The sequence below is a fragment of the Malus domestica genome, chromosome 05 (assembly GCF_042453785.1).
Source record: "Malus domestica chromosome 05, GDT2T_hap1".
NCBI classification, from domain to species: domain Eukaryota; kingdom Viridiplantae; phylum Streptophyta; class Magnoliopsida; order Rosales; family Rosaceae; genus Malus; species Malus domestica.
Genome location: NC_091665.1, coordinates 41,890,295 through 41,917,658, shown reverse-complemented (window position 1 = coordinate 41,917,658; position 27,364 = coordinate 41,890,295). Strand labels below are relative to the sequence as shown.

Sequence of the window (27,364 nt, the reverse complement as noted above, 5' to 3'; positions counted from 1 at the left end):
TGTTCGAAAGATTTGTGTCTATACATCAAGAATCAAAGTACAGTTGAGTCTTTAAGTGTTTGGAGGGAGTGAGTCGTAAATCTGAAGTGAGATTTGTGAGAATTTTGGCATGAAATGGTGGCCACTTTGCAAAAGGAATTGCAAGAACTACTGACCGATTTGGTGGTCAAGGTTTTTGAGGCCACTGTTGATATGGACTAAAATTGTGCATAGGCAAGTCCTTTGGAGATAATGATACAAGAACAATTTTGATTAAATCACAACCATTGTTCCATGAACAAAATACTCAACGAATACACCAAACTCATTTCCATTTAAAATTTACAGAAACGAAAACTAGTATGTTCTATTGGAGAGAATGATACAATTTATCCAACCTAGACAGGAAGCACTGGAAGATTTAAACGCACACCTCTGGCAGCGTTCTCCAGAATCTTCATCTTGATTTTCTTGAGTGTGGATACAGCTTCTAGCATGTTTATCCTCTCTTCCGGTGATTCGGCCGCACAAGCAAGGGATAATCTCATTATGGATGATAAACAATCATTACAGGTCTCAAAGTCATGATCTTCTTGATGCATCCCAAGCAAATTAGCATCCACAACTGTAGATAATGCATCTGATAATAGTGAATTTGAAACCCATTGCTTTAAACTCATTTCCTCAACAAACATCTCATCTGTTGGTTTTCTTTTTGTAAATGTCTCCATGAGTACAATACCGAAACTGTACACGTCCCCTCTTGTCGAAACAATTCCTTCTGTTCCATACTCTGCAAAATTTTAAGGGAAAATAAATTGATATAAATTGATTTTTTTCTTAGTTAAGGACAAGATATACAAAATTGAAAAATAAACTAGCTGCAACAATACATCACCTGGTGCCATATATCCAATTGTGGCTAGGGTCATGGTATGGGTAACATAATCTCCTCCACCTAGCTTTGCAATGCCAAAATCAGCAACATGTGCAACCATATCTTCATCTAGGAGTATATTGCTTGGCTTCACGTCACAATGGACAACAGGTATTGAATAACCATGGTGTAGGTATTCCAATGCCAATGCAACATCTATCATTATGTTCAACCTCTGTAAGATATTCAAAGATGAGTTTTGAGAATACAACCACTTCTCGAGGCTCCCATTAGGCATGTAGTTTAGTATCATGGCTTTGAAATCAATTTGACTGCAACAGCTAATGATTTTGATAAGATTTCGGTGGCGAATATTGCTTAGCATTTCACATTCCCTTTCATAACTCTTGAAAGCCCCTTCCACCTGTAAATTGAAAACCTTTACTGCAACATGTATCCCATCTGAAAGTGTACCTCTATATACCGAACCAAAACCCCCAGCGCCAAGTAAGTTGCTTTCATGAAATCCATTTGTCGCCCTTACAAGTTCTAAGCGTGAAATGCTTCTCCAAAAAAATTCAGGTGACCAGGTAGTACTTGTTACAACTTGCACATTCTTTTTCCTACGTCGTATCAACATTAAAGCAATTGCCACTAGGATTATTGCTGAAATGAATCCTGGAATAATATATTTCAAGGTAGATGTACCAGCTTTCTTTGAATGTGGTTTGCGGTCTGTACGACTTTTGCAGAGTGGAACTTGCAAGCGGGGGACACCACAGAGTAAAGCATTTGAAACAAATGACTGGGCAGAGAAGTTTTGGAAAGGTCCACCTGTTGGAATTTCACCTTGCAGTCTGTTGGAAGACAAATTTAGATTCTTGAGATGAGAGAGTGCTTCTAGAGACTTTGGAATCACTCCGGAGAGATTGTTTTTGGATAAATCCAACTGTTCTAGGCTTGTCATCTTTCCAAGTGTAATGGGAATGGGGCCTTCTATACCATTAGTTGACAGTGAAAGTTTAAGCAAATTCTGAAGTTGGCCAATGCTACTTGGTAGAATACCAGATAAATTGTTGTTTGACAAATCAACAATTGTCACAACTTTCAATTTTCCAATATCTTCTGAGAGAGGTCCAAATAGAGAATTAAATGACAAGTTTAGGTACAAGATATCTGTCAGTTCCCACAAGGTAGATGGTATTGTGGAAGATAAGAAATTGGACTGCAAGGATAGAACTCTAAATCTTTTGGCTAAATTACCTAAGCAGGAAGGTATAGAACCAGAGAGTTGATTACCACCCAAAAGTAGTTCAGCCACATTGTCGAGTTGACAAAGTTCATATGGGATGTATCCTTGCAACTTGTTATCATTCAAATACAAACCTTGAAGCTTCCCTAATCTTCCCACAGAAGTTGGAATTGACCCACCGAATTCATTGTCTCCCAAGTCCAAGACTCTCAGGTTGCTTAAGTTTCCAATATCGCTTGGAATGTTACCCCTCAAGTTGCAATTGCTTATATCAAGATGTTCAAGCAATGTAGAGATACTTCCAAAGGAAACCGGAAGAGTGGTGTTTAATGGATTATTTGATAAATGGAATCCCCGAAGATTTGTGAGATTAGCAAAACAAGAAGGGATGTTTACTTCTGGAGTTGAAGTATCAATCGCCAAATTATTTGTGCCTAAGCTAAGATACTCAAGGGTTTTCAAGAGACAGAGCTTGGTTGGAATAAACCCATAAAATGAGTTCTTGGACATATCTAGACTTGTGAGCTTAGAACCATTGGACATAAAGTTGGGAAATGCTCCAGTGAGTTGATTGCCACCTACATAAAACATTTGTAGGTCTGGGACCCCAAGACCTATGTATGCAGGAAGGTTGCCTGAGAGTTGATTTTCAGGAAGAGAAATAGTTGTGATCTTGGACATATTGAATATTGTGGATGGGATGGGGCCATGGAGATTATTAACATGCAGTGACAATCTGTGTAAATTTTTAAGATGACCAATCTCATCTGGTATGGTACCTGCCGCAATGCATACTCTTAGATACTACAAATGACTACATATTTAAACTGGTATAATATAACAAAAGTTGTCTTTAAGACTATTAGTTAAAATGTCGCGATTATAGTATTAATCGATTCGCCAACTTCACCAAATCACTATAAAGAAAATATAAATAGAAAAGAATCCTTATTTGTAAAAAAATGAGGATGAAGAAGATGGATTATGGCCAGCATTGTAAGCCCCAATGTTTTTGTTTATACATATTCAGCTACAGAAAACATCTCAGATTTTGTATGTTCTATGAAATTTCTTTATGCAGAAGATGGGTACTCTCTATTTTCTTTTAACTCGGGATTCCTTCCGCTCTTTATGTTGAACATGATGATTTAAATTTCAAAAGAATTCTCTTTAATCGTATCCCCAGTTTACGAAAAGCATTTTTCCCTCTTTTTAACAACACAACAGCAAGGTGAGAGGGGCCTAAAATTAAGTACTTTAAAAATTATGAATCGTTCATAAGTAACTACCACCCCACATTTATTGAATCAAGAAATAATCATGATTGGAACAAAACAATATGTTACTTGGCAGGTACCTGTCAAGTTGTTGTAGCTAATGCCAATCCTTTCTAACTGGGTAGAGTTCCCGATGCTTTTTGGTATGCTTCCACTGAAGTTGTTATAGTCTAAAGAGAACTGGAGAAGCTCTTTGCATTGCCATAATTTGGATGGAAGTGGACCATCAAGTTTGTTGCGAGCCAAACTCAAGATCTGGATACTTGGAAGATGCTGACATAAATCGTCCGGAATGCTACCAGTCAAGTAGTTTGCTGTTAGAGCCAAAATTTTCAAAGAAGACATGTTGAAGACAGCCAAAGGAACAGGTCCTTTTAGGGCATTAGCCTGCACGTACAACTTCTCCACCTGATCTTTACTACCAATCAAGTTTGGAATTTCTGAAAAGTCATACATACGTGTTTAAGTCATCTGCTGGTCCTTATGATAAGGGTTACACATAAATTAGTTTTCTTAATGCAGTACTTCAACGACAAGATTTCCTACCTTCGAACATGTTAAAGTCAAGGTATATATTCTTCAGCATGGTTAAGTTCCCGATTTCTCTTGGTATTCTACCTGTTAATTGGATAAAACATGTGCATCTCAGCCCATAGTTAAAAAAAATGGAAAACTAATGAAAAATGCTTGAAAACTTTGAGTTTTAACGATAATGACAACATAAAGGATAAAATGAATAGTGAGATTGACTTTTTACTGTAAAAGTATGGTTTTTCGTTAAAGTGAACATTACCGGAAGCTTTTCGTTAAAGTTCCCTATTAAAAAAAAATACCAACAAAGTAGGATACATATACAATCACTAGAAAGAGTTAAGCTGATTGAGTCACACCTGTGAAATCGTTGTCTCCAAGTGATATCTCCTTCAACATTTTTAACTTCCCGACATCTCTTGGTATGCTACCTATAAATTTAGGGAACACGTGATATATGTGCAGCGGAAAGAGAATAGGGCCGGGGAAAAGAAATTAAAATACCATATAAATCACAAGCATGGTGTTTAAACATAAGTAATGATCACCAAGAGTTCCAGATAGCTTTGTTTGATAAGTACATACCAGATAGCTGGTTGTTTCTTAGATCAAGTACTTGCAGTGCAGATAAGTTGAAGATGGCATTCGGTATGAAACCTGAAAATTGATTACCATACAAATCGAAGGTTTGAAGTTCAGATAAGAGCCCGAACCATGATGGAATTGTTCCTATAAAGTCGTTAAAGCTGAACCTAATCAACTTCAACCTCCGTAGACGAGACAATTCTGGTGGCAAGGTACCATGGAAACTGTTGTTTCTGAATTCCAGCTGAACAAGAAATGAGAGGTTGCCTAGGTGAGGAGGAATAGAGCCTCTGAGACCCATGTAAGACAGATTCACGGTTGTGACTCTAAGGTGGCTTACACCGCAAGTAATGCCAACCCAGTTGCAGATATTGGAATTCGTGGTAGACCAGTTGGTGGTCAATATGTTTCGGGGGTCACTAGTTATATGGGCTTTGAAAGCAAGAAGAGCAGCTTGGTCTGTGCTGATGTTGGTTTGTGCTGCTACTGTGCCTATTAATGAGTTCCGCAGATACATACAACAGCTCAGGACGAGCAACAACGCTATCGACAAGAGGGAACGAGTTCTCGCCATTGTCCTATACAGCAAACACTTTCTGAAAACCAAGAAGACATACGTGTCTGCAACTTGAAGTTTGTATATATTTTTCATATAGAAAACTTAAACTTATCCGATAAAGACTGCTAAAAACAAAATGATTGTTGACTAAAAGGAGCCTGATGTATCTTATAGATTTCAAATGCCGGGTGTCATTTTCAGCTGCATTTTTTGGATTTTATTGTGATCCTCAACTATTTCTTATGTTTTTTTATGACTCGGTTTACATTCTTGGCTGATTTGCATTGCTTTCATAATTTCTAATTTCAAGGGAAAAAATTTTAAGCATAAAAAACATGAGAAGTCAGAGGGTTAACTATTAGACAAAGACAATAATGTTGCGTGGAAGCGTCAATTATGAAATCAATAAACCAATATGAAAAACTATGACAAGTCAAACAATCCATGATTTATACTAATTTGGCATAGGGAAATTTTATTTAAACCCATGTAACTTATTTATACACTCAACTTACTCTTTGCACCAATTTGATTTTTAACTAAATTATTAATATCTCTTTAAACCCAAATTTAATACCTAATATACCCCCATAAACCCAATTTAATATGTGAATTTATTTTTACACCCAATTCAATAGGATGGCCTTTGCAGACCGCTGGGGGAGTTCTTGCTATTGCTGATGGTGTTTCTGGGTATGGAACTTATGTTGGCTTGCTTATCTACCCTATGACGTTTTACGATTCGAAAAAGAACAAGAAGTCCAGGGAAATTTGGTTTAAGAAACTCCAAGGAGTTGACACATAATTCATCTGTTGATTTCGGAAGTTCTGATCTTCTCATTTTTTTTTATTGGCAGTTGGGCTGAACAGGATGTGGATCCTTCATTGTTCCCCAAAGAAGTGATGGCCATCGTCTCAAATCTTGTGGGAGATGAGGATGTAGTTTCTCTCAAAACCAAGTACCACTTTCACTATTGTTAAGTAGATTTTCGAGCTTGTGTAAATTTCGTAGAGTTTAATTATAGTGTTTGGGTTTATTGATAAATTTGAGTTTTATTATTAATTTCATTTTGTACTTAATAGTAATTATGCAATAGGGTAAAATAGACAATTAACATTCAAAATTTTAAGTTGGATGTAAAAAGAGGTTGCATGGGTTTAAATAAAATTTCCCTTTGGCGTAAGCCTACGTCCAATTTGGAGACAACCAGAAAATTCCATTAATATCAAATTTGAATTTACAAATAGAATTTACTCTCAAATCTCAAAACTCTCTCACTCAAACAATCAACAACAACAACAATAACAAAGTCTTTTCCCATTAAGTGGGGTTAAGCGGTTCCGTTGCCGGGACTTGAACCCAGGTCTCTCGGTTGAGAGCCGAGTATCCTGACCAACTAGACTACAACGGAGGACCAAATCCCTTCTCACCCAAAAACCACAAAACGTAGGACCAATATCATTGACTCAGTGATTATCCACAAGGAGGATCATTTCTTCCTCTTTTCTTCCATAGAGCAGTCGGCCATTCTATCTCTCCCAAATCTGCAACTTTTAGTTGCTGCCTTATATTAAGGCCACTCCCCTGTCATTCAAATGGGAAACAGAACAGGCCCAATAGGAATGAGCCACATATTCAACAGATACGTAGGTAGGGAAAAGGATGTTTGTCGGATTCTTTTTCTGAATATCCTAGGAATCCCGTGATCATGATCGTTCATCGTAAATCGTGCAGTTAAAAATCATTTGAAAATTTAAAATTAAATATAAATAGTACCTAACGAAAACTAATCGCACAATGAACAATGAACGATCACGATTACGAGAACCCTAAGATCCCAAGCGAGAATCCTTTTCCGGTATGTAGCTTACCTCTCAAAAATTCCCAATGAGAAATGTGGTTAGTGTAATTCAAGCACAAACTTCTTCGAACAATTTCAGCACTGCTTGAAAAGAATAAGGTTTTATTATTTGAGTTCGGACCCATTCAAGATTAAAAATTTGTTGATTACAATTTCTTGTAACGATGCCAAAAGAGAAACACCGTTTGATTAAGATTACGAGGAAACGTCATTTGCGGGGAATGGTGGTTTGTTTGGTTTTGTTACTGTAGCTGCACTTGGAAGAAATCCTAAGTTGCCTGTATATCCCTTTTGAAGAGAATGAAACTCGTAATTCAGTGGAATTTGGTGATGGCCATTTGATTTGGTGCTTGAAGTGTTTGAGGGGAATTTGGTCTAGGGTCAGTCAGTTATTAATTTGAGTTGAATTTAGTTTCGGGTGAGTTAGCGATTCTGTTTGGATTTAATTTGGTGGATATGAATTAGTTTTAAGAGAGCGTGGTTCTAGAATTTGGTACTAGAATGCCTACATACTTTCCTTATGAGAGATCAAACAACATGTAGTTTAGATTTGGGTATGTGTTTGGTTGTGGTTGTGATTGGGTTCGAATTTGGAACTAGATTTCCTACATACTCTCTTTGTGAGAGATCAAGCCACATGTAGTTCAGATTTGGATTTGGGTTTGGTTCTATTTGGTACTAGACTGCCTACGTACCAATTGTGGAATCAAACTAACGTAGTTCATTATTTAGAATTTGAATGTAGTTTTGTGCTATTTAGGTTTGAAGCGGCTTTGTACCATCTTGACAGCAACATCTATCCCATCTGAAAATGTTCCTTAGTATGTTGAGCCAAAGCTCTCAATGCCAAGTAAGTAGTTTTCAGCCTTTCACTAGTTTTTGCTAAAAATTGAGTGTCTCTCTTAAACATGCTCTTGCACCAGTGGTCCAGTGGAGGCCATTTTTTCATCAAATGGGAGACGATTTCCTTTTAGCCTTGGCGAAACAAGCATCCACAAAATACTGCAATCCCCACACCAAATCAACACTACTTCCTCCTGCAAGTTAACAACCTCGGACAAGCCGAGGTTGGCCCAATAAATGCCTCATGCTCACGGGCCACAAACACTCCAACCCTTCAACTTTACAGATCCCAGAAAATGCTGTACCCTCATGGGCATAACTGTTTCGAACACCCTCATGGGCAAAACTGTTTCTGTTCGAAACCATCACATCTCTTTGAGTATAGTCAAAGCCCAACATCCAGCCATCTCCCTATCGCGACACGTGATGCTTTAGGGACCGTGAGATTCATCCACCCTATACCCTACTGGCACTGCAGTGGGTTCCCCAGTTGCAGCAACAGCAGAGGCTGCAGAGTTCAGACGACGACGACCGACCAGGCTTCGACCACCGCTTCTAACTACACAGTTGCCATTTTATCCAGTTTTGACCAATAGTATAAATAAACACTGTTCCTCCACTGACCACCGACGCTACAGGTTATGGTAGTAACTATTAACCCACTTCTTCTCATATTTCTACGAAACTAATTCGAAATTGTTTGTCTTATTTTGCCAACACATTAAATAAATAGTTTTATATGAAACCACAATCATTACCATGATGAAAGTTATTGTTATAGTTTTGTAATAGCTTTTTTTTTTTTGTAATGTTTGTATATTTTTGTCACAGGTCGATAAAGTTTTGTTGAAATGTACGGGGTGGTGTTTTGAACTTGGATCCATACAATTGGTCATTCTATTAAAGTTGAAAGAGAGAATATTACAAAGAAAATTTACGTCGAATCTGAAATGTAATATAAGAATAAGAGAATTATATATAAGAGTTCATAAATCATACGCAAGACAGTTTAAGAGCATGCTCTTATAAAACAAAATAATCTATTGTCGTATTTCACTCAAGATAAATGTCTAAAAAATGAGAATTTTACCAAGAACAGGAATCAGATATCCACTAAAATGTAAAACATTCTTCATGAAATATGAATCTCATCTAGAATTGCTTGTTTAGAATCTTTTAATCACTTTTTATGTGACGACTCGTTCAAATTTCATATGAACAAAGAGATTGTTTGAGTGCTAAATTACTTTGAGTAAGTAGTCTGACTTATATCAACAGTTACATTTAGTAATTTATGATCAAATAAGTATACAAAACTAATGGCTTTTTAATATGAAAACACACATAAAGACCTACAAATTTTTCGATTAGAAGATGAGTCTATAGGACGAAGACTCAAGGTAAAAGGGATAGAGGAAGACACAAAAAGACTTGAAAATAGATTTTAAGAAAAAATATAGAGTTCTTAGAGCTAACCCAAAATATGGCGCAAAATTGAAGAGAGTAACGCTGTATGATTCATGTAGTCAACTCCGCTTAGTAGCTAAGCTTTGATTATTGGTGTGGTGTTCTAACAAAAAAAAAAAGATAAATGTTAAGGAGATTTTCTCAAAGTGTGCCTCCCTATAGTCTTTATGTCATCTTATATTTTTAGCATAATGTTTTATAATGTTAGTACAAATCCCTTTCACCTAATTTTCTTCATCAAACAATTTGGGCTTTTTAAATTTTATCAAACGGTTAAAAAGAGGGGCTCATTTTAAAAGTTATAATAATTTTATCTGTTAGATCAAATTTCAAAGATCCAAATGTTTGATTAGTATAATTAGGTGAAAGGAATCCCATACGAATCATGCCGGTAACAGTTCCTAAAACTATTAGAAAATTATATTCAAATGTAATACTGGTCAAAACAGTGGTTCAGACAAAATGATTGGGCATGCCCTTTTCACACTTAGGCTAATGACTAGGCTACTAGTTGTAAAGAAAAATGTCCAGGGCTGTGAGATGAGCTGAAACAAAAGTGGAGTTTGTGTTTTCAAGGTGAATTCAAATAAATCATTTTTCTTTTTGTTCAACAGAAAGAAAGGAATTTCTATTAAAAAAATTAATAAAAATGTTTTGAAAATTTTGAGTTTTAACAATAAATATAAAATAAAAGGTAAAATGAATAGTACCAGGATTGATTTTATAATATAAAAATGTGATTTTTCGTTAAAGTGAACAGTAATAGAGTTTTTCGTTAAAGTTCTCAAAATTAAACTTGGACTATGCATGATTGAAAAAACAAGCAATTTTCTTTTGATGAATCTAATCATTCTAATTTACATGCGAACCACAATTTTATTGTGCCCTTTTTAGGAGTTATTTGCATAAAAATGAAATAAAAATTACTCGTTGATTGTTATTATATAGTATTGATGCTCACAACCGTTTTAAAGTGATGTGTCGGTGAGTAAAAACTCAACCTATTATTTTATATAAGTAGCGGTCATTAAAATTCACCCATCATTTTAGTGGCGACAGCAGAAACTCACCCTATTTTATATACTTACTTATGAACCACAATTCCACTTGTATGTATAATTTTTTCTACGTAGTAATTGAATGAGTTATTTTTGCATATATATGTATATCTTCGATTTGGCAAGAAAGATGAACCCAATATGTTAAATATACGGTCTAGTACATTAAGTGTAATGATACAATTGGTTAGAAACTTAAAAAAAAAAAATTCAAAAAGTAGTGTTACACTTAGTTTACTAAGTTGTGTTCCTAATATACTTAAAATTCTCTCGAAGAGATGGAGCCAACCAATATACTAATGGTTCTATGCGTAATTAATTAAGATTAAGAAATATATTATATTAACCTTAAACCTTTTTCTTTCGGCTAATCAAGAAGTAAAGATTGTATGATTATGTAGTGCTTTAGTGGTGTTGAATTGGGATTATAGATAATAGTAGTGTGAAATTGTGAATAAGAAAATGCATAGGTTGATAGAATAATGCGTCAAAGAATAATAAAATATGGAGGTTTATGCAAATGGTCAATGCATCTCTTCATTCTTTGAACACTGCGAAAAAGACAATCTAACCTTCAAAAAATTATAGGATATATTGTTCATCTTTTCAACTTGTGAATCACTCTTCTCGTTTAATTATTCTTTCTTTTATATTTTATATTTTGTGTAAGTTTTGTATAAGTTATACCAATCAAACCATTAACTGCCTAATCCACATACCAGAGTTTATCAATGGTATATATGCAATTCAATTCAACTTCATAAACTCAAGAAATTTTTCAATGTGCTGAGAACACTGTTTGATACATAATATAATTGGTCGAAATTTTTTTGTTATTTTAACTGATTATATTATTATAATTGATGTACTAAAATATAACTCGACACACTGAAAAATCTGTCCAGAAACCCTACGTACCATTGATTTTTCTTTGGTGCATGCAACTGAGCACCAATACAGAATTTTTTTTTTCAATTTTAATATATAAACTACCTATTTACAAAACATTTTTTGTTTAATTAAAAGATAATTTAATCTTTCACCTCGAAATAAAATTATAAGCAGTAATATAATTTTGTTGTTTTTTTAATCTCACTCACATGTCAGAAGATTATAACAATTCTATATGGAAACTCGGTTGCACTGAAGAAAAATCGACATACCATGTTGCCATCGGACCACAAGGGTTGCAAACACTAGGAGTGAGCAATCTTGTCAATTCTTATTGTCGGAACAAACATAAAATTAGCTACTTTGAAAAGTTTCATTGGATGAAGCCACAAACGTTTAAAACGTTGGACTAGCATGCGAACGTAGACATAATAATATTGCTAAAAAAATGTGTTTAATTAGGCCTCTGAATTCGAATTTTTCACTTTTTCTGCAGTACATTTAGTTTAAGATAGAATATCTCTTACATTTGGCACATAAAGCTTGCGCTTCTGGTACTTTTGGACATGTCGATGTTTGGGAGTGTTTGCCCTCAATTTGTACGCATGGATGGTTCATATCATTCGATTGGATTAGCTGTTTACCACAACAGTCACAACTTACATATGTAACAAATTAACAAATAATTCATGGGGAATTGTTAATGTAATTCTTACCGTTTATTTGTTTGTTTGTTTTGATTTAAAAAAATAAAAATAAGCAAGGAAAACACGTTCACAGATCTCTAATGGCGGGTGAAAACTCACATGTAGTTGTTGTTTACATAGGTAGGTACATGTAACGGAATATCCAAGTGTATTTTATTAGAGAAAAAGTCACCGTAACTAATTATCTAATCACGTGATAAAAGATAAAAACTATAATCATAACGTACAATTTTATTATTTAAGTTTTGCAACGATGAGTGAATATAACAAAGTATACTAATTGTATACATCCGTTAATACTAACGGCATGAAATAACAATCATTTCGTAACATGTATACTAATTGTGTACGTCTGTTAATATAACCGAAGTATCTAAAGTTTCTTCGACGAGGTTGAAGAAGATAAACTCATCGTTTATTTAGTCATATGATGAGAAAAAAGACGTAAACCATAAAAATATGAGATTAAAAATTGAAAAAGGAAATTGCATAATTGCTGGGTGAGGAAATTTGGAAAGGTGAAAGAAAGACAAAGGTGGTGAGAAATCGGGCAATTGCCGACGTCGGCGGACGACAGAAAGAAAAAGGCGGGGTAAAGTCGTAATTGGAGGCAAAGACTAGACCAGAGGGCCCACTCCGTTGGGTAGAGGGAGAAAGAGAGGAGAGAGAGAAGAAGCAAAAACTGAAAGAAGAGCTGGAATCACATGGGGGTTGTTGTTCGTCTAATTCCTTTTGGCTACACCAGACACCTCTAATTCCTCTCCCCTCTTCCTCTTCCTCTTCCTCTTCCTCTTCTCTCTCAGCCACCGCCACCTCCACCTCCACCGCCATGGATTTCTCCTCCTTCTTCCCGTTAGAATATACAGTCTGATCATCTCTCTCCTCTTCCTGTTTCCCTCTTTCTCTCTCCTCTGCCTTCTTCTCTGAGCATGGCTGACGATAAGGTACTCTCACTCCTTCATTACTTTCTCAATATTTTGTTTTTGTTTGGTTGCGAAGGGAGGAAACTTTCTCGGCTGAGCAGCAGTTCTGTTTCTTTTTCTCTGATCTGGATTTTGGTATGAGCAAGGGTTCTTCAAATTCTAGGGGTTTTTTGTGTTACTTCCGGTTTTAGCTCAGATCACTCTGAGATAAATCAACTGGGTTTGATTAAAGTCTGAAGCTTTTGTATAATTTGGGTTAGATTTGCATTTATTTAATCAGCATCACAATTGCCTGCTGATCTGTGAAAAAGGGGAAAATTTTTGTCGATGCTTTTGGTGAATTTTCAGGGATTCTGTTTCGTGAAGTTTTCGGGGTATTTTTCGTGATCTGCGGTCGTGTTTTGTGTGCTTCTGGTGGTTCTAATCCGTGAATTTCTTATGTTTTGTGGCCAATTTGTTTACTTCAAAGTCTGAACTTTGTGCTGTGCAGGAAATTTCTGCTCCCGTCGTGGACGGTAGCGATCCGACCGGTCACATCATATCCACAACCATTGGAGGCAAAAATGGAGAACCAAAGCAGGTTATTATTCTTTGAATTTGCCGTGTTACCTGTGTTTCGTTGTTAAAGTTTGCCTCTTGATTGTTATTCCAATTTTGGAGATCTATATGTTTTTATAGCTGATCGGGTTTGTTTCCTGCCTTCGGAAGTTGATTTGTTTTGGTATAATGCTTCTTTTGCAGACCATTAGTTACATGGCGGAGCGCGTTGTAGGAACTGGGTCATTTGGAATTGTTTTCCAGGTATGTCACAATATCAGCTTTGTAGGTATTGCGTCAGGGTACTAGTTTATTTGTCATGTCAGGAGCTGATAATTCTTTTCTTTCAGGCAAAATGCTTGGAAAGCGGCGAGACAGTGGCTATAAAGAAGGTGTTGCAGGACAGAAGATATAAGAACCGGGAACTTCAATTGATGCGTGTGATGGACCATCCGAATGTGGTTTCTTTGAAGCACTGTTTCTTTTCCACTACCAGTAAAAATGAACTCTTTCTCAATCTGGTTATGGAATATGTCCCGGAGACTATGGACCGCGTTTTGAAGCATTACAGCAATGCAAACCAGAGAATGCCACTGCTCTATGTCAAACTTTACATGTACCAGGTAATATATAATGCATCTTTCGTATGTTGACTTGTTTTATATTCTTCGTGGCACTAATTTGGCGAGGCATTCCAGATTTTCAGAGGGCTGGCCTACATACACAGCGTTCCCGGAGTTTGCCATAGGGATCTGAAGCCTCATAATCTTCTGGTATTCTATTCACTTTTTCTCTTACGTAGCAATATATATGGTTTAATTGAGATACAGTCTCATACATGCTTGCATATACCCATGTATATAGTTCTGATTTTCTAAAGTTGCTCTCGGCTTCCACCAGGTTGATCCTCTTACGCACCAAGTTAAGCTTTGTGATTTTGGAAGTGCAAAAGTGCTGGTATGTTGACTAATTCTTCAGGCTTTAAATATTTTTGGTATTTCAGTCTCTATATGTAGGGTTTAGTTCACTTATAGTAAATTTTCTTTGTGTGCAGGTGAAAGGTGAAGCAAACATATCATACATATGTTCACGTTTCTATCGGGCTCCAGAACTTATATTCGGTGCCACGGATTATACAACTTCAATCGATATCTGGTCAGCCGGTTGTGTCCTAGCAGAGCTTCTACTGGGCCAGGTTAGTAGCTCTTTATTACACTCGATGGCATTAGTTGATTGTGTTTGCCTAAGTGATTTTGTTCCAACTACATATGTACTCATATATACTCCAACTGTTTTGCAGCCATTGTTCCCTGGAGAAAATGCAGTGGACCAGCTTGTGGAGATCATCAAGGTGAGTAGTGAAAGTGATCAATGCGTAAATTACATAATTCTTATAATAGCGCGTCATCATCTGACACTATGTCTTGCAGGTTCTTGGCACGCCAACACGTGAAGAAATTCGTTGTATGAATCCAAATTATACGGATTTTAGGTTCCCACAGATAAAAGCTCACCCTTGGCACAAGGTATTTGGTCTGCTTCCTTCCATTACTGCACTGATCACATTAATGTAGAGGAACATCCTCGTCTATTGGCTTTAAGAGATAATCTGTTGGGGACTTGAGGCATTTTTTTGTAGAAGGTTGCATTATAAGCATATTTTATCTTGCTTTTGTTAAATCCATTCTGATGTTTAATAAAAAAAGATACTTGGTACTAGATTTATAAATTTCCATTTTGTTTCCTTGATTTAGGTTTTCCACAAACGGATGCCTCCAGAGGCAATTGATCTGGCTTCCCGACTGCTGCAATACTCACCAAGCCTTCGCTGCACAGCTGTAAGTTCATTTCATTTAATTGCATATGGTTGTCATTGTGTATTGTTTCAGGATTCATTTTTGTTTTATAGTCGCTTATGAATACTCCATCTGTGTTTGTTTTTGCTCTTTCGTGTGATTCTCAATACTCATGAGTTCAGTTTTGGTCACTACTGAAAAATGAATTTTCTGGTTCAAAGCTTTTATCTTTCGTGTCTTGTTTTACATGTGAAGTTGTCCTGTTTTCATCTCTGTTTTGTGGCTCTCCTGTTTGACTAGTACTTTTTTGTCTTTGCAGCTAGAAGCATGTGCACATTCATTCTTTGATGACCTTCGTGAGCCCAATGCTCGTCTTCCAAACGGACGCCCATTTCCACCTCTCTTTAATTTCAAGCAGGAGGTATGTTATTTTTTCCCTCATCTTCAAAAAAAAAAAACAAAAGAAAAATCTTCATGTTTTCGGGTTATGGAGCCTGAGCATGCCTGTCCAAGAAAAAAAGAAGCATGAATACACTTCAGGGTCTTTATTATCATTTACCTAAATACAATTACCTAATCCTCCTTGCAGCTGTCCGGCGCCACCCCAGAGCTTGTCAATAGGTTGATACCTGACCATGTGAAACGGCAGATGGGTCTGAACTTGCATCCGGCTGGCACATAAATGTGGATAAGTTAATATGTTCCGTTGATGTGTGACACAAAGGTTTTACTGTCTTTGTGGGTAAATCACCACGGATTGAAGGCTGACTATTGTCATTTTGTTGCTCTACCAAGAAGAGTACGCAAACTGCGGCGGGATGGATGGCTTCATGTAATGTGCTATCGTTTCTACGATTTCCTCCCTTTTCCCGAAATTCCTTTTTGTTCCTGTACATGTTTGATAGTTAAAAGATATTCGGAGATGGACCGGACTGGTAAGAAAGCTGGTAGAAGAGGAAAAGCTAGGAAACTGGAAAATTGTATTTATATAGCTAGGAAAGAGGGCTCTCCTAATAGAGAAAGTTGTTGGTTGCTGCCGGATGGGTTTCCTCTGCTTTAATGTTGTTTCGTATTTAAGTCCTGCGGTGGTTTGTGGTGGCTCGCTGACCTGAATTTCCGGACAAATATTGTTACTTCCGCTGCTGTTTGTGCAAACTTTTTAAGTGTAATGCGTTGTCTCGTTATATGTATGGCTCCGTCTCCTCTCCCACCCCCAACTTTCCTATTGGTTTATGCGTCGCATTTCCGATAGGAATGCTCCATTTGATTGACTTTCTGCAGAGGTATCATCAGATTATAATTTACGAAATGAACAATTTGGTTACCACTGAAGTGGCCAGGGAGTAGCAGTTTGAGGCTTTGAGCATTCCCCAAATAAACATTGAAGTAGCAAGTGACGAATTTATCTTGAATATATAATTAAAGTTCAAATTTGGTAATTAATATTTTGAAAAGAAATGAAAAACAGAGTGGTAAAGAGTAAAAGACAAAGAAGTATACAAATCCAACGGTCAGAAAACAATCAGATTTAGAAAAAAATCCTAAAGCCAACCACAGAGAAGCCCTCAGCCATCTCAATTTGGCAGACAACCTCTGTCGCTTCCTAAATCTCGAGTTTCCCTCCCCTCCTGGTCTTACGATCCTAAACCAAACTTTATCTTTTTCCTTTTTTTAATCATTTCACTCGCAACGGTTTTCGAGGTAAGCAGTAAGCAGAGATTCCAAACCGAGAAGAGACTAAAGAAAAGAAGAAAGAGAAAAGCAGAAGTTGGTGGTAGTGGTGGTGGAGCTCAAATTCTATCAACTAATCTTTCAATCTCTGCATTTTGCACTAGTAAAAAGTTGCTTTTGTCTTCTCTCTTTTCCTGTTAAAAATGGAAAACAACTGTGTAAAAAAGCTGCTTTTTGGCTTCTGCTTCTTCTGTTTGTGTGTGCCATTGGCTACTGCTTCTGACAGCCTTCTCTCTCCCAAAGGTGTCAACTTTGAAGGTACGACCTCTCGAGATTCAAAACCCAAGTTCCATTTTTTCGATTTGCTGAGTTACTTGAATTTTAATGGTGAAATTGTATGTGTGATGTTCTTGTTTTTGGTGGGGTTTTAGTGGCGGCATTGATGTCGGTGAAGAGAGATATGAAGGATGAGTTGCCTGTGATGGCCGGTTGGGATATAAACTCCGTTGATCCTTGCACTTGGAACATGGTTGGTTGCTCCACTGAGGGCTTTGTAATCTCCCTGTGAGTGTCCCTGTAATTCTCCATTGTGTATTGGTTTCTGTTTGTTTCTCGAGAAAATGCTCTGGGAAAATATTGGTGCAAAGCATTGGATGGTGCATTGCGTTTGTGTTATTCGGAAATCAATGAAACAAGAAAGAAACAAAGAACGTTTCTTTTGTGAGCATCTGTTGAAACGAGAGTGTTTTCTACAGTCTGTTTCCATTGAAAGCTATGAGTTATCTAATTAGTAGCTGTAGCATGCATTTGTGGCTAAACTCGAAAATGGGGTTTAATGTTATTACTTTTGCCAGTGCAATGGTCAGCACGAATTTATCTGGGATGCTCTCGCCGAGTATTGGGAACTTGAGTCACCTTCAAACACTGTAAGCCACTCCAATTGTATTCTCTATTGTGAGACAATTTGATTTGTATTCAATCATGTGGCAAGCACTTCTTCATTGTGTCATTCAGTACACAGTAATGCTGAAAAATGAAGTTATGGGGTGTGTCCAGCGAAAAATCCACGAATTATTTCAAGCAGGGGAAGTAGATAATTGCCTTGGTGCGAGTTTGCGCTTCTGTGAATTAACATGAGTAGAATACAATCAATTCGTTCAATCACGCGTCATTTGGAATGAGATAATCACAAGTGTGTAAGGAGGCCTTGTTGTAGGATATTTTGGCGAACTTTATTCTGAATCTTGTTGATTGCTAATGTGAAAATGAAGTAGCGTAACCATCCCGTGAACCTTGAAGTGCATTCCTAACCTGGGAAATCAAAAGTTAAGTTCTTGTAGTTTATGACTTGTGAACTTTCTATGATTTCTATGACTGCAGGTTGTTACAAAACAATCAGTTATCTGGTCCAATCCCGGCTGAGATAGGGTGGCTTTCAGAGCTTCAAACTCTTGACCTCTCGGGTAACCAGTTTTCTGGAGACATTCCGAGCTCTTTGGGGCTTTTGACTCATCTAAGTTACTTGTGAGTAGGGTTCAAAATTGATCGTATACTAATATTTCGATTGCTTCTAGCTACATGTTTGCTAGTGATATGTATTTGTATCTGAAACCTTTCCATGCCAAGCATTTCAGGAGGCTGAATAGAAATAAGTTGAGTGGTCATATTCCAAAACTTGTTGCCGATCTCGCAGGTCTTTCATTCTTGTATGTGTTCCTCTCATTTCTAACTGTGTATTCTTATTTCTGTATTGATTAGAGCAACTCTAATATTTGTTTCCCAACAATATTACAGAGATTTATCGTTTAACAATCTTAGTGGTCCTACACCAAAAATACAGGCAAAAGGCTACAGGTGAGACCATCAGCATAAATATTGTTTGAGAGAGGGAAATAAAAGATCTTTAAAAAAAAATGAATGAGGGTGGGATGGTAATAAAAATTCAATCAGTATGAGGTTTGTTTGAACACCTTAACTTCAGCTAAGAATTTACTTGTTTTACTGCAGTGTTACAGGCAATAGCTTTCTTTGCAATCCTTCATCACCAGACTCGGCACAAATCTGCATCGGTGTCTCCAAACCTATAAACGGTAATTCAACCTCTCAAACTATTTTTTATTGTACTGTTCCTTGGATATGGTTTCATGCTCATGAATATTTACCTGTAGGGACAGGTTCACCACAGAAAGTCAGCAGTCACCACCGATGGGTGCTTTCTGTTGCTCTAGGCATTAGTTGTACATTTGTCATTTCCATAATGCTGCTTGTTTTTTGGGTGCATTGGTTCAGATCTCGTCATCTCTTTACATCTTATGGTACTTCCTGATCTACGCTGACTTATTTTATCGAGCACAATATATGGCGGATATATCATGACATTCTCTGGTTCATATTTGCAGTGCAGCAAGATTATGAATTTGATATTAGTCAATTGAAGAGGTTCTCCTATCGAGAATTGCAAATTGCTACCGGCAATTTCAGTTCCAAAAACATCCTAGGGCAAGGTGGATATGGAGTCGTTTATAAAGGATGTCTTCCAAATAGGACAATGATAGCAGTTAAGAGACTGAGAGATCCAAATTTCACTGGAGAAGTGCAGTTTCAAACTGAAGTTGAAATGATTGGCTTGGCTTTGCATAGAAACCTTTTACGTTTATATGGATTTTGTATGACTCCAAACGAGAGGTTGCTTATTTATCCTTTTATGCCAAATGGAAGTGTTGCTGACCGCTTGAGAGGTTCGTCTACATTTCGCTGCGTGCATCTCTCTCTCTCATAAAATCATTACGTTGCTTTACTATTTTGGGGTTTAATTGCAGAATACTGATGCATGCTATGTCTCTACTTTCTTTCTATTAAAGAAAATCTCTATCCAATTGTTAATCTTCGTGAGGAATATCAATCACATTTCTATACCTTGACTAGTAAGGCATTCTATATGTTTTTCTCGGTTCAAGCAGTTTAACAGTTGTTCATGTCACATTCATCTTGTTAACTTTGAAAGTATATCTAAGTAGCTGATCCGTTTTACATCTTTGTTAGTTGCTCCTTATGATTTGATTCTTACCAACAGAGACTGGTCAAGAAAAACCATCATTGGATTGGAACAGAAGACTCTGTATCGCCCTTGGGGCAGCCCGTGGACTTCTATACTTGCATGAACAGTGTAATCCAAAAATTATTCACAGGGATGTCAAAGCTGCGAATATTTTACTTGACGAAAGTTATGAAGCTGTGGTTGGGGATTTTGGTCTTGCCAAGCTTTTAGATCGGAGGGAATCACATGTCACTACTGCAGTGCGGGGCACTGTAGGACACATAGCCCCGGAGTATCTCTCAACTGGACAGTCTTCCGAAAAAACTGATGTTTTTGGATTCGGCATACTGCTTCTGGAACTCGTAACCGGCCAAAAGGCATTAGATGCTGGAAATGGTCAAGTTCAGAAGGGAATGATTCTTGATTTGGTAAGTAATAATTTCACATGTTTTTTTCGTGTTGTTTTATCTCATGTAAAATTGTCGGTCTCATTCCTCGTGGGATTGGTTCTCGGTATATAACTCATCCTTATGAAACTTCTAAGCCACATAAAATTGGATTTATTTTTTCAGATTACCTATTTTTGCACTGTTCTATTGGTTTCGTGTCTTTCCAAATATTTCACGGGTTGTTGAATTTTGCAGGTTAGAACCCTACATGAGGAGAAAAGGCTTGAAGTGTTAGTAGACCGAGATCTTAAAGGATGTTTCGATGCAATCGAACTGGAACAATGTGTCGAGTTAGCTCTTCAGTGCACTCAATCAAGCCCCATCCTCCGACCAAAGATGTCAGACGTCTTGAAGATTTTGGAAGGCCTTGTTGGGCATTCAGGACATACAGAGGTATCACAAGGCGGAACCAACCTCTTTGAGGCCAGGGCTCATGATTTCTCCAGGACTTGTAGTGATGTGCGTCAAGAGTCGTCTTTCATCATTGAAGCCATGGAACTTTCAGGACCTCGGTGACAAGAAAATATCGAGTTGTAGATTTAAAGTGCAACTGTAAATGCAGACGTGGATTAGGTCAGGTCGCCAGGGCCGTCATTCCACCCTCTCGCAGCTAAGTTCAAAAGGAAAGTGCAACTGTAAATGAATCTTACATTTTGTTGTTGGGATAGAGTTGCTAATTTCCCTTAGAGTTCTTTCCTAATCAAACTAACATGATTACTTACAAATGAGAACTGGAATTAATCTTAATTTTCTGCGTTTATTAAAACATCGGTACTAGAATCATTTCAATTCTTAAACTTTCCATGTGATTATTATTTAACAGATATAGAACGGGAAAACGTGCGGATTCCACCTTCAACTCCATAATTCAATGCCTGAAATTTTAAGAATACGATCAAGTAGAGAAGACTAGTCCTATTCTTTCTTTCCATTTCGTGATTAAAATGGTGGCACAAACAGACAGTAGACAGCACATTCAAGTGAGAAAGAACAACGCGGTTCAAGAGTCGAGAAGACTCATAAAGACATTTCAGTCTTCCTCTGCCCACAAGTTTGACTTCCACACTAGCACATTAGCAGCGGTTTCAAACCCGAGACGTCTAGTTTTTAGTTTTAAGGAAATCTCGTAATTCGTCATTTACCACTGGACCACCAACTCGTGGTTCCTTGCTTTCTTTATCACGTTCATAGTCTTTTTCTTAATTAGGGTATACATGTGTCCGATTTACACAGGTCCCATAATCCACTTGTATAATTTTCATGGCCTACGACCGAGACTAGGATTCTCTCCCCTCCTATTTCCATCCCCTTCCATTCCCTCCTCTCACATTATCTATTTTATCTTTCTCTTTCTATATAAAATTAATATAAGATGTTGATGAGACTTAACCGTGACCGTTCAAATAAGAGGGAAGAAAAAGGGAGGGAAAAAAAGAGAGGAGAAAATCCTACTCCCTAGGACCGAGGTGAACATATACCCGGTGTACCATTATCTTCCACAGTATGTACCTTGAATTTGCTGGGATTTGAACTGTATCTACACTCACGAGCCACTCGTGAGTATTCTAAACTGTTAACGCACGGTCACGTGGGCAAATTAAACACATATAACAATGTGTTATTGTTTCGTTAGTGTTTCAGACATAAATAAGTTAAAACTAAATAGTTGAAATAGAGAAAGACTTACATAAAATGAGTTTTATCGCTACGTGATGTCTCTTGTTTAATAATGCATTGTCATGTACAATTATTATTTTTTACATTACAATGTATTATTGAATCAAAATATCACACAACGATGAACTGGTTTCATGTAAGGTGTGAGATAATATATTTTTGGTACATACGAAGTTGATTGAGTCATCTCTGCAATTATTGCAGGGGCCTTGTGTATCTTAATCAGATAATGTCCCTTTAGGAACTATTAATATTATTTCATTCATTTTCTTTCTTCAAATAAGAATATATAAAATATTATGAGGTAAAATTGTTTGTTTAAACGATTAGAATCTACGTATGCACTTAAACTAAAAACAAAGAAAAAAAACCAAAATTTCAAATCCACCACATTTCTTTTCTTTCAAATTCCTCCATCCAAATGGGTTTCTTTATTGCTATCAGGACAAAAGAATGTAATTATATTTTATTTTTTTATATTTTTAAAGAATATAATTATATTGATGCTTATTATTTTGCGTATAAGTACAACAAACGTCTGATTAATTCTAAGTTAAACAATGATACTGCTAATTGTTGTCAATTAGTTAGGTAACTTTCACCATCAAGAAAATAACTAATCCTACTTAACTTGTTTCCTAGAAGATACTCTCTATGGACTTTGCCGTATCTTGTTTTTAGCACAATGTTTCATAATATTTGCACATAAATTAGCATAAAATTATGAGATAACTGAGAGTCTCACTTCGAAAGAGTCTCCTTAACATTTATCTTCCTACAAATCAACTCCCCTAATATCCCATCCCACTACCTGGCTACCTTATATTAAAGTATTTTAAGTTTTGACCTCCTTGAGTTAAGGATTTTTCATATATAATTAGAGACTGATACCAAGAATAAGAGAAGTTGTTTGCCGTCCAAGAAAAGTAAGCTTATCCAATTGGTTAATCAACATTCAACAAATTATAACTTTGGGTCGCATTTGACGTTTTGTTTATCGAGTAATTTCTGTTTGCCTTGAAATGTGCTTTAATATTATTTACAATTCAATCCTGAAAGGATAGTTTCCAAACAGGCTAAGTCTTACATCCACTATTGTAATTCTTGAGTCAATCAACAAAGCTTTCTTCGTACTCAAAAGAAAAATCACATACAATATTTATGAACTTATATTTCGTGATAAATACACCATAGCTTACTAGTTTTATATGAATTATTGTAACCCTAGTAATATAATTTGAGTCTGAGCCAATGACAAATTAAGCTTTGACAAAAAAAAAAAAAAAAAGAAGAAGAAGACAAATTTAAGAATCCAACTCCTAATATCTTATATTTTTAAATAGAGAAATAAAGCCTTCTATCACTCAAGATAGAAGCTTTGGAGCATCAACATGTTTTTGTCGATAGGGTAGGGTTGGTGCACCATTTTTAGTAATTTTTCTGAACTTCTGACGAATCATGAATCTTGTTCTTAACTTGCAAACCAAAAAAAAAAAAAAAGAACAAATGGAAAAGTTTACCTAGATTCAACCAATGTTTAAAATATCAATATGCAAATTTATGAAAATATCGTTGAATGTATCGATATCGATATTGGTCCCTTCGAAAGAAATTATGGAAATTTGCAATGGGATGAGTATATCAACTCATACATATTTAGTCAAAATTAGAGAATTTTTTTTTTTTAAAAGTTCGAAATCTGCAATGCGGTTTCGACTAAATTTCTATAGCAAATCGGTAAATATACCACATTGATAAAATGTGAAGTTTACATTTTACCCCTGCTTCTATAATGATCATTGATTTTTCGGATATTTCAACGAAAATATCGACAATTTCATGGATAATTTAAATACTGGATCCAAGTTCATCAAGAAGGAAGACCTCACTATAGGATTGGAGAGTTATACACATCTTATTGTCAATCTAGCATCACTCTAACTACTATACATAGCGACTTATTGTCGGTATCCCAATGAAAAAGGCATTGAGACCTTACTACAGAATTCTACATCAAGAGTTATATCACTCTAACTAGTCGGGAGTCAAACACGGCGTACCGTCAGGAGTACTTGGCCTTGTCAGTAGGAAGAGACATCACATCTAACCAATCATTGAAAGTAAATCCGCAAACAATTGAATCTACCTGAAGACTTCCTTCCCACCTTGTACACTCCTCTGGGTCCTCAATTCGCGGCAAAAACAGTCCGACACAACACAAAACGCCATCACACAACGATTTACCCATTTAAAACGCAACCCCAAGCAATTTCTGCCAAATAGAATTCCTGTCCATTTGGTCTTGAAAGCGTTTGGGCAATAATCAGTTTTTGGTCTCGTTGTTTTGGCATGTTGAAAGTTGTTTTGAAGATCTTGACAATGGAACTTAGGCATGTCTATAGAAAAAAGAATTTGTAACCGATAGTTTAGTGACCTAAAAACTTATAGTCATGATTTAGATTTGGGCAATTTTACCTTATTTCTCCGTGTTCAGTTAGTTTTATTCATGAAGATCAACTTAAGATGTCTCGATTAAGATTTATTACTGAATAGTTCTATTTGAATTTTTTGCATTTAGCCCCGTTTTAAAAAGAAAAAAAATCAATTCCTATCCAAATAAGAATACATTAAAAGGAGTTTTAACGCAACACTTCTGTTACTGTTCATCTTTAACGAAAAGGATATATCCTTTTCGTTTTCCTTACATTAAATTCCCACAACTAGCAAATAACAAAAAAATATTTTTGATTAATTCTTTGCACCTTCACCTCCAATAAAAATAGAAATAAATCTCTGCACTTTCCAACCAATCCAAATTCAAGGGTTATTATTTATTCATTCCCTCAACATTTCTATGTTTTTTTTATCCAATTTTCATCTTTTGTTTGGATTCTTCACCAACCTTCTACTCTTTCCTGTGTGCCCACTATATAATTTTATCAAAAACCCAATTCCTAGAATTTGAAATCACACACTTGGTGTAGTTGAAATCGTATAAAATTAAAATCCCAGATCTGAAAGTTCCCATATTTTAGTTTCTGAGGATAAAGTTCTGTTTTTTGCAGCTACATCTCTGGGATTGAGCAGGCGTGTACGGATAAAGGTTGGATTTTTACCTGTTGGGATTTTCTAGTTGTTTTAGTTTATTCATCTATTATTTTATGATTGGAGATTATATGTACACACGCATGGAGTGCTTTTTTATCACATTGCTTATGGTTTAGAGAGATAAGAATGTTATGTGAACTTTGGTTGTTCAATTGGATTTGTGTATGAACTCTTGGAGTTAGTGTTTTTTCTGTGAAGTTTTAGAATTGGGTCTGTATTGTTTTGCTGGGCGTGTGAGAAAGTTGGTGTCTTTGGAGGTTAGAGAGAGCTTTTGTTTAGCAATGGATGCCGGGGCATGTGATTTGCAGGATAGGAGTGAGGTGTTGGGTGGAGTTGATCAAAAGGGGAGCGAAAAGTCGAAAGATTCTGTTGTTTGGTCGGTTGTTGAGACTGCCATTGTGATTGAATCCGAAGAGGATGTTCGTGTCAACGGGAAAAATGAAGGTTTGGACACAATGGGGAGTGAGCTGGAGTCTGATAAAGCAGTGGTAGAAGGGCTTGAGAAGCCGAATGATAAGGAGGCATGCGGACAGCGTGGTAGTGATGAGGTACCTAGACAAGTTGAGCAAGGAGATGAGGTACCTAGTCAAGTTGAGCAAGGAGCTAATAAGAATTCAAACAATTTGGTTGATGGGAATGTGTCTGAGACTGTTGTTGTCATTAATTCGGGTGAGTCGAGTAAGGTATTAGCAGAAGATTCAAAGAAGAAGGTGCCTCAAGCAGAAAAGGATTCATGTGTGATTGATATGAAGTCTGGGAGTGGTAGAGGGTTTGGTGATAGATGGGATGGGGAAAGGGTTTGCAGGATTTGCCATTTAGGTTCTGATATCTCACCGGAGAGAAAAATGGAAACTGCTAATAGTTCTATCACAGCGGATTTAATTAATCTCGGTTGTGGGTGTAAAGATGAGCTTGGCGTTGCTCATGGTCATTGTGCCGAAGCATGGTTTAGGCTAAGAGGAAACAGGTAACTCTTTCCTCGTTTCCTTTTAACAATACATGTCTTTTGACAATATGCTTTAAGCTTCATACACTTTGTGCTCGGCAGCACTGCCTATAGTGTTTGTGTTTTTCTTATTATGCATCTCGTGTTTGATGTTTCTGAGCTCATAATGTTGGGTATGTGATCTTAATTTTTATCTATGCCCGTTAAAATCTGGACTTCAGACGAAGGTTCCCGATAAACAAGTTTTCATCAACTTGTTACTAAATGTTTAACTTAGTCGCTTGCTGGAAGAACGATGGTTTTTTTCCTTTTCGGAATGAGGAAACAAACTGAACCTCCATTAAGTGTTTGAGTGAAAACTTATCAGATTTCATTTCCTACAACTAAGCAAATCGCGAGGTAGCAGAAGAGGGATAGAGAGAGGGTCTTCATTTCCTACAACTAAGCAATCCTAGTTGATTTTAAACTGTTTTTGTTACAATTTATGCAAAATCCATTCTCATTTTATTCATGCAGGACATGTGAAATATGTGGTGAGACTGCGCAAAATATTACCGGTCATGGGGATAATGGATTTATGGAGGACTGGCATGAAGCAACGCTTGCTGATATCGGTAATAATTCATCGGAGAGGAATGTATCATGTTGGCGGCGACAGCCATTTTGCAACTTCTTAATGGCGTGTCTGGTAATAGCTTTTGTACTTCCATGGTTTTTTCGTGTGAATATGTTCTAGCAAAGGGATGTGAATAAAATCTCAAGGTTCCTCCGTTGCATTATGTTTCAAGGCTGTATGTGTATCATGTATCGTGCATCGTGTGGAGTATTGTGACGTGTTGCTTTTAATCGGATTGTTTCCGGTCTCTTGTAAAACAAACTCTTGTGGTTTCTGCGTACACGCCCTGAAGACTAGAGGTCTCACGCTACAAGAGTTGCCGTCTTGGCGACTGGCAGAGTGCGGTTATTTGCTGCTTTCTTGCAGTGTGACGGGTGATGTTTTTCGATTGTTTTTGTGGGATTTGGCGTAGATTTTCGCAGCTGTAGCTCAAATATGAAAACGAAAAGCTAGGACATGATATAGAAAAGGAAAAAATTGTCGTTTGTTTGTTGTAGACTCCATTTGTTAAAGTGATTGAATTGAATAGACATGTTTCCATGAATTCTGCACTTTCAGTTCAAATGTTAGGTTGCAGCGACTTATGATGCAGCATGACTTTTGTGTGTAACTGTGGAAGAACAAGCATACCGGGAGAGAAGTTCGAATCACTGACTAAACGGGGTTTCCATCTATTTGCTAGTCATAGTTTTCACTTAAAAATGAGAGGTTGAATT

At 36.7% G+C, this 27,364-nt stretch overlaps 4 protein-coding genes and 1 non-coding gene across 6 annotated transcripts; 3 read left to right on the top strand and 2 right to left on the bottom strand.

Moving 5' to 3' along the window:
* Nucleotides 1-229: 229 nt before the first annotated feature.
* Nucleotides 230-5,156, bottom strand: LOC103435109 (putative receptor-like protein kinase At3g47110). The gene is made up of 6 exons (XM_017332146.3): nt 4,502-5,156; nt 4,276-4,347; nt 3,932-4,003; nt 3,466-3,825; nt 878-2,887; nt 230-772 (listed from the first exon to the last, which is right to left on the bottom strand). The coding sequence occupies exons 1-6, from the start codon at nt 5,151-5,153 to the stop codon at nt 378-380; spliced, it is 3,561 nt and encodes a 1,186-aa protein (XP_017187635.3). The 5' UTR covers nt 5,154-5,156; the 3' UTR covers nt 230-377.
* A 1,243-nt stretch (nt 5,157-6,399) lies between these two features.
* On the bottom strand, nt 6,400-6,472 carry TRNAE-CUC (transfer RNA glutamic acid (anticodon CUC)). The gene has a single exon. It is a non-coding gene; the product is annotated as a tRNA-Glu (tRNA).
* Nucleotides 6,473-12,397: 5,925 nt separating this feature from the next.
* On the top strand, nt 12,398-16,334 carry LOC103434899 (shaggy-related protein kinase eta). Its single transcript, XM_008373272.4, has 12 exons — nt 12,398-12,832; nt 13,302-13,391; nt 13,553-13,612; nt 13,699-13,971; nt 14,047-14,121; nt 14,249-14,305; nt 14,403-14,543; nt 14,649-14,699; nt 14,779-14,874; nt 15,103-15,186; nt 15,464-15,565; nt 15,734-16,334. The coding sequence occupies exons 1-12, from the start codon at nt 12,818-12,820 to the stop codon at nt 15,824-15,826; spliced, it is 1,137 nt and encodes a 378-aa protein (XP_008371494.1). The 5' UTR covers nt 12,398-12,817; the 3' UTR covers nt 15,827-16,334.
* Nucleotides 16,335-16,709: 375 nt separating this feature from the next.
* LOC103434900 (probable LRR receptor-like serine/threonine-protein kinase At5g45780) lies at nt 16,710-21,067 on the top strand. 2 transcript variants are annotated; one of them, XM_008373273.4, is made up of 11 exons: nt 16,710-17,133; nt 17,247-17,379; nt 17,670-17,741; nt 18,196-18,339; nt 18,450-18,521; nt 18,610-18,669; nt 18,823-18,905; nt 18,984-19,130; nt 19,215-19,553; nt 19,889-20,280; nt 20,497-21,067. In XM_008373273.4, exons 1-11 carry the CDS (start codon nt 17,019-17,021, stop codon nt 20,815-20,817), a joined length of 1,878 nt encoding a protein of 625 aa, XP_008371495.1. In that variant the 5' UTR covers nt 16,710-17,018; the 3' UTR covers nt 20,818-21,067. The 2 variants fall into 2 exon arrangements, with proteins under 2 accessions (XP_008371495.1, XP_008371496.1); XM_008373274.4 differs by having other exon boundaries at nt 16,757-17,133; nt 18,990-19,130.
* Nucleotides 21,068-24,725: 3,658 nt separating this feature from the next.
* Nucleotides 24,726-27,192, top strand: LOC103408878 (uncharacterized). Its single transcript, XM_008347697.4, has 3 exons — nt 24,726-26,053; nt 26,549-26,720; nt 26,821-27,192. Exons 1-3 carry the CDS (start codon nt 25,368-25,370, stop codon nt 27,058-27,060), a joined length of 1,098 nt encoding a protein of 365 aa, XP_008345919.2. The 5' UTR covers nt 24,726-25,367; the 3' UTR covers nt 27,061-27,192.
* The last annotated feature ends 172 nt before the right edge of the window (nt 27,193-27,364 follow it).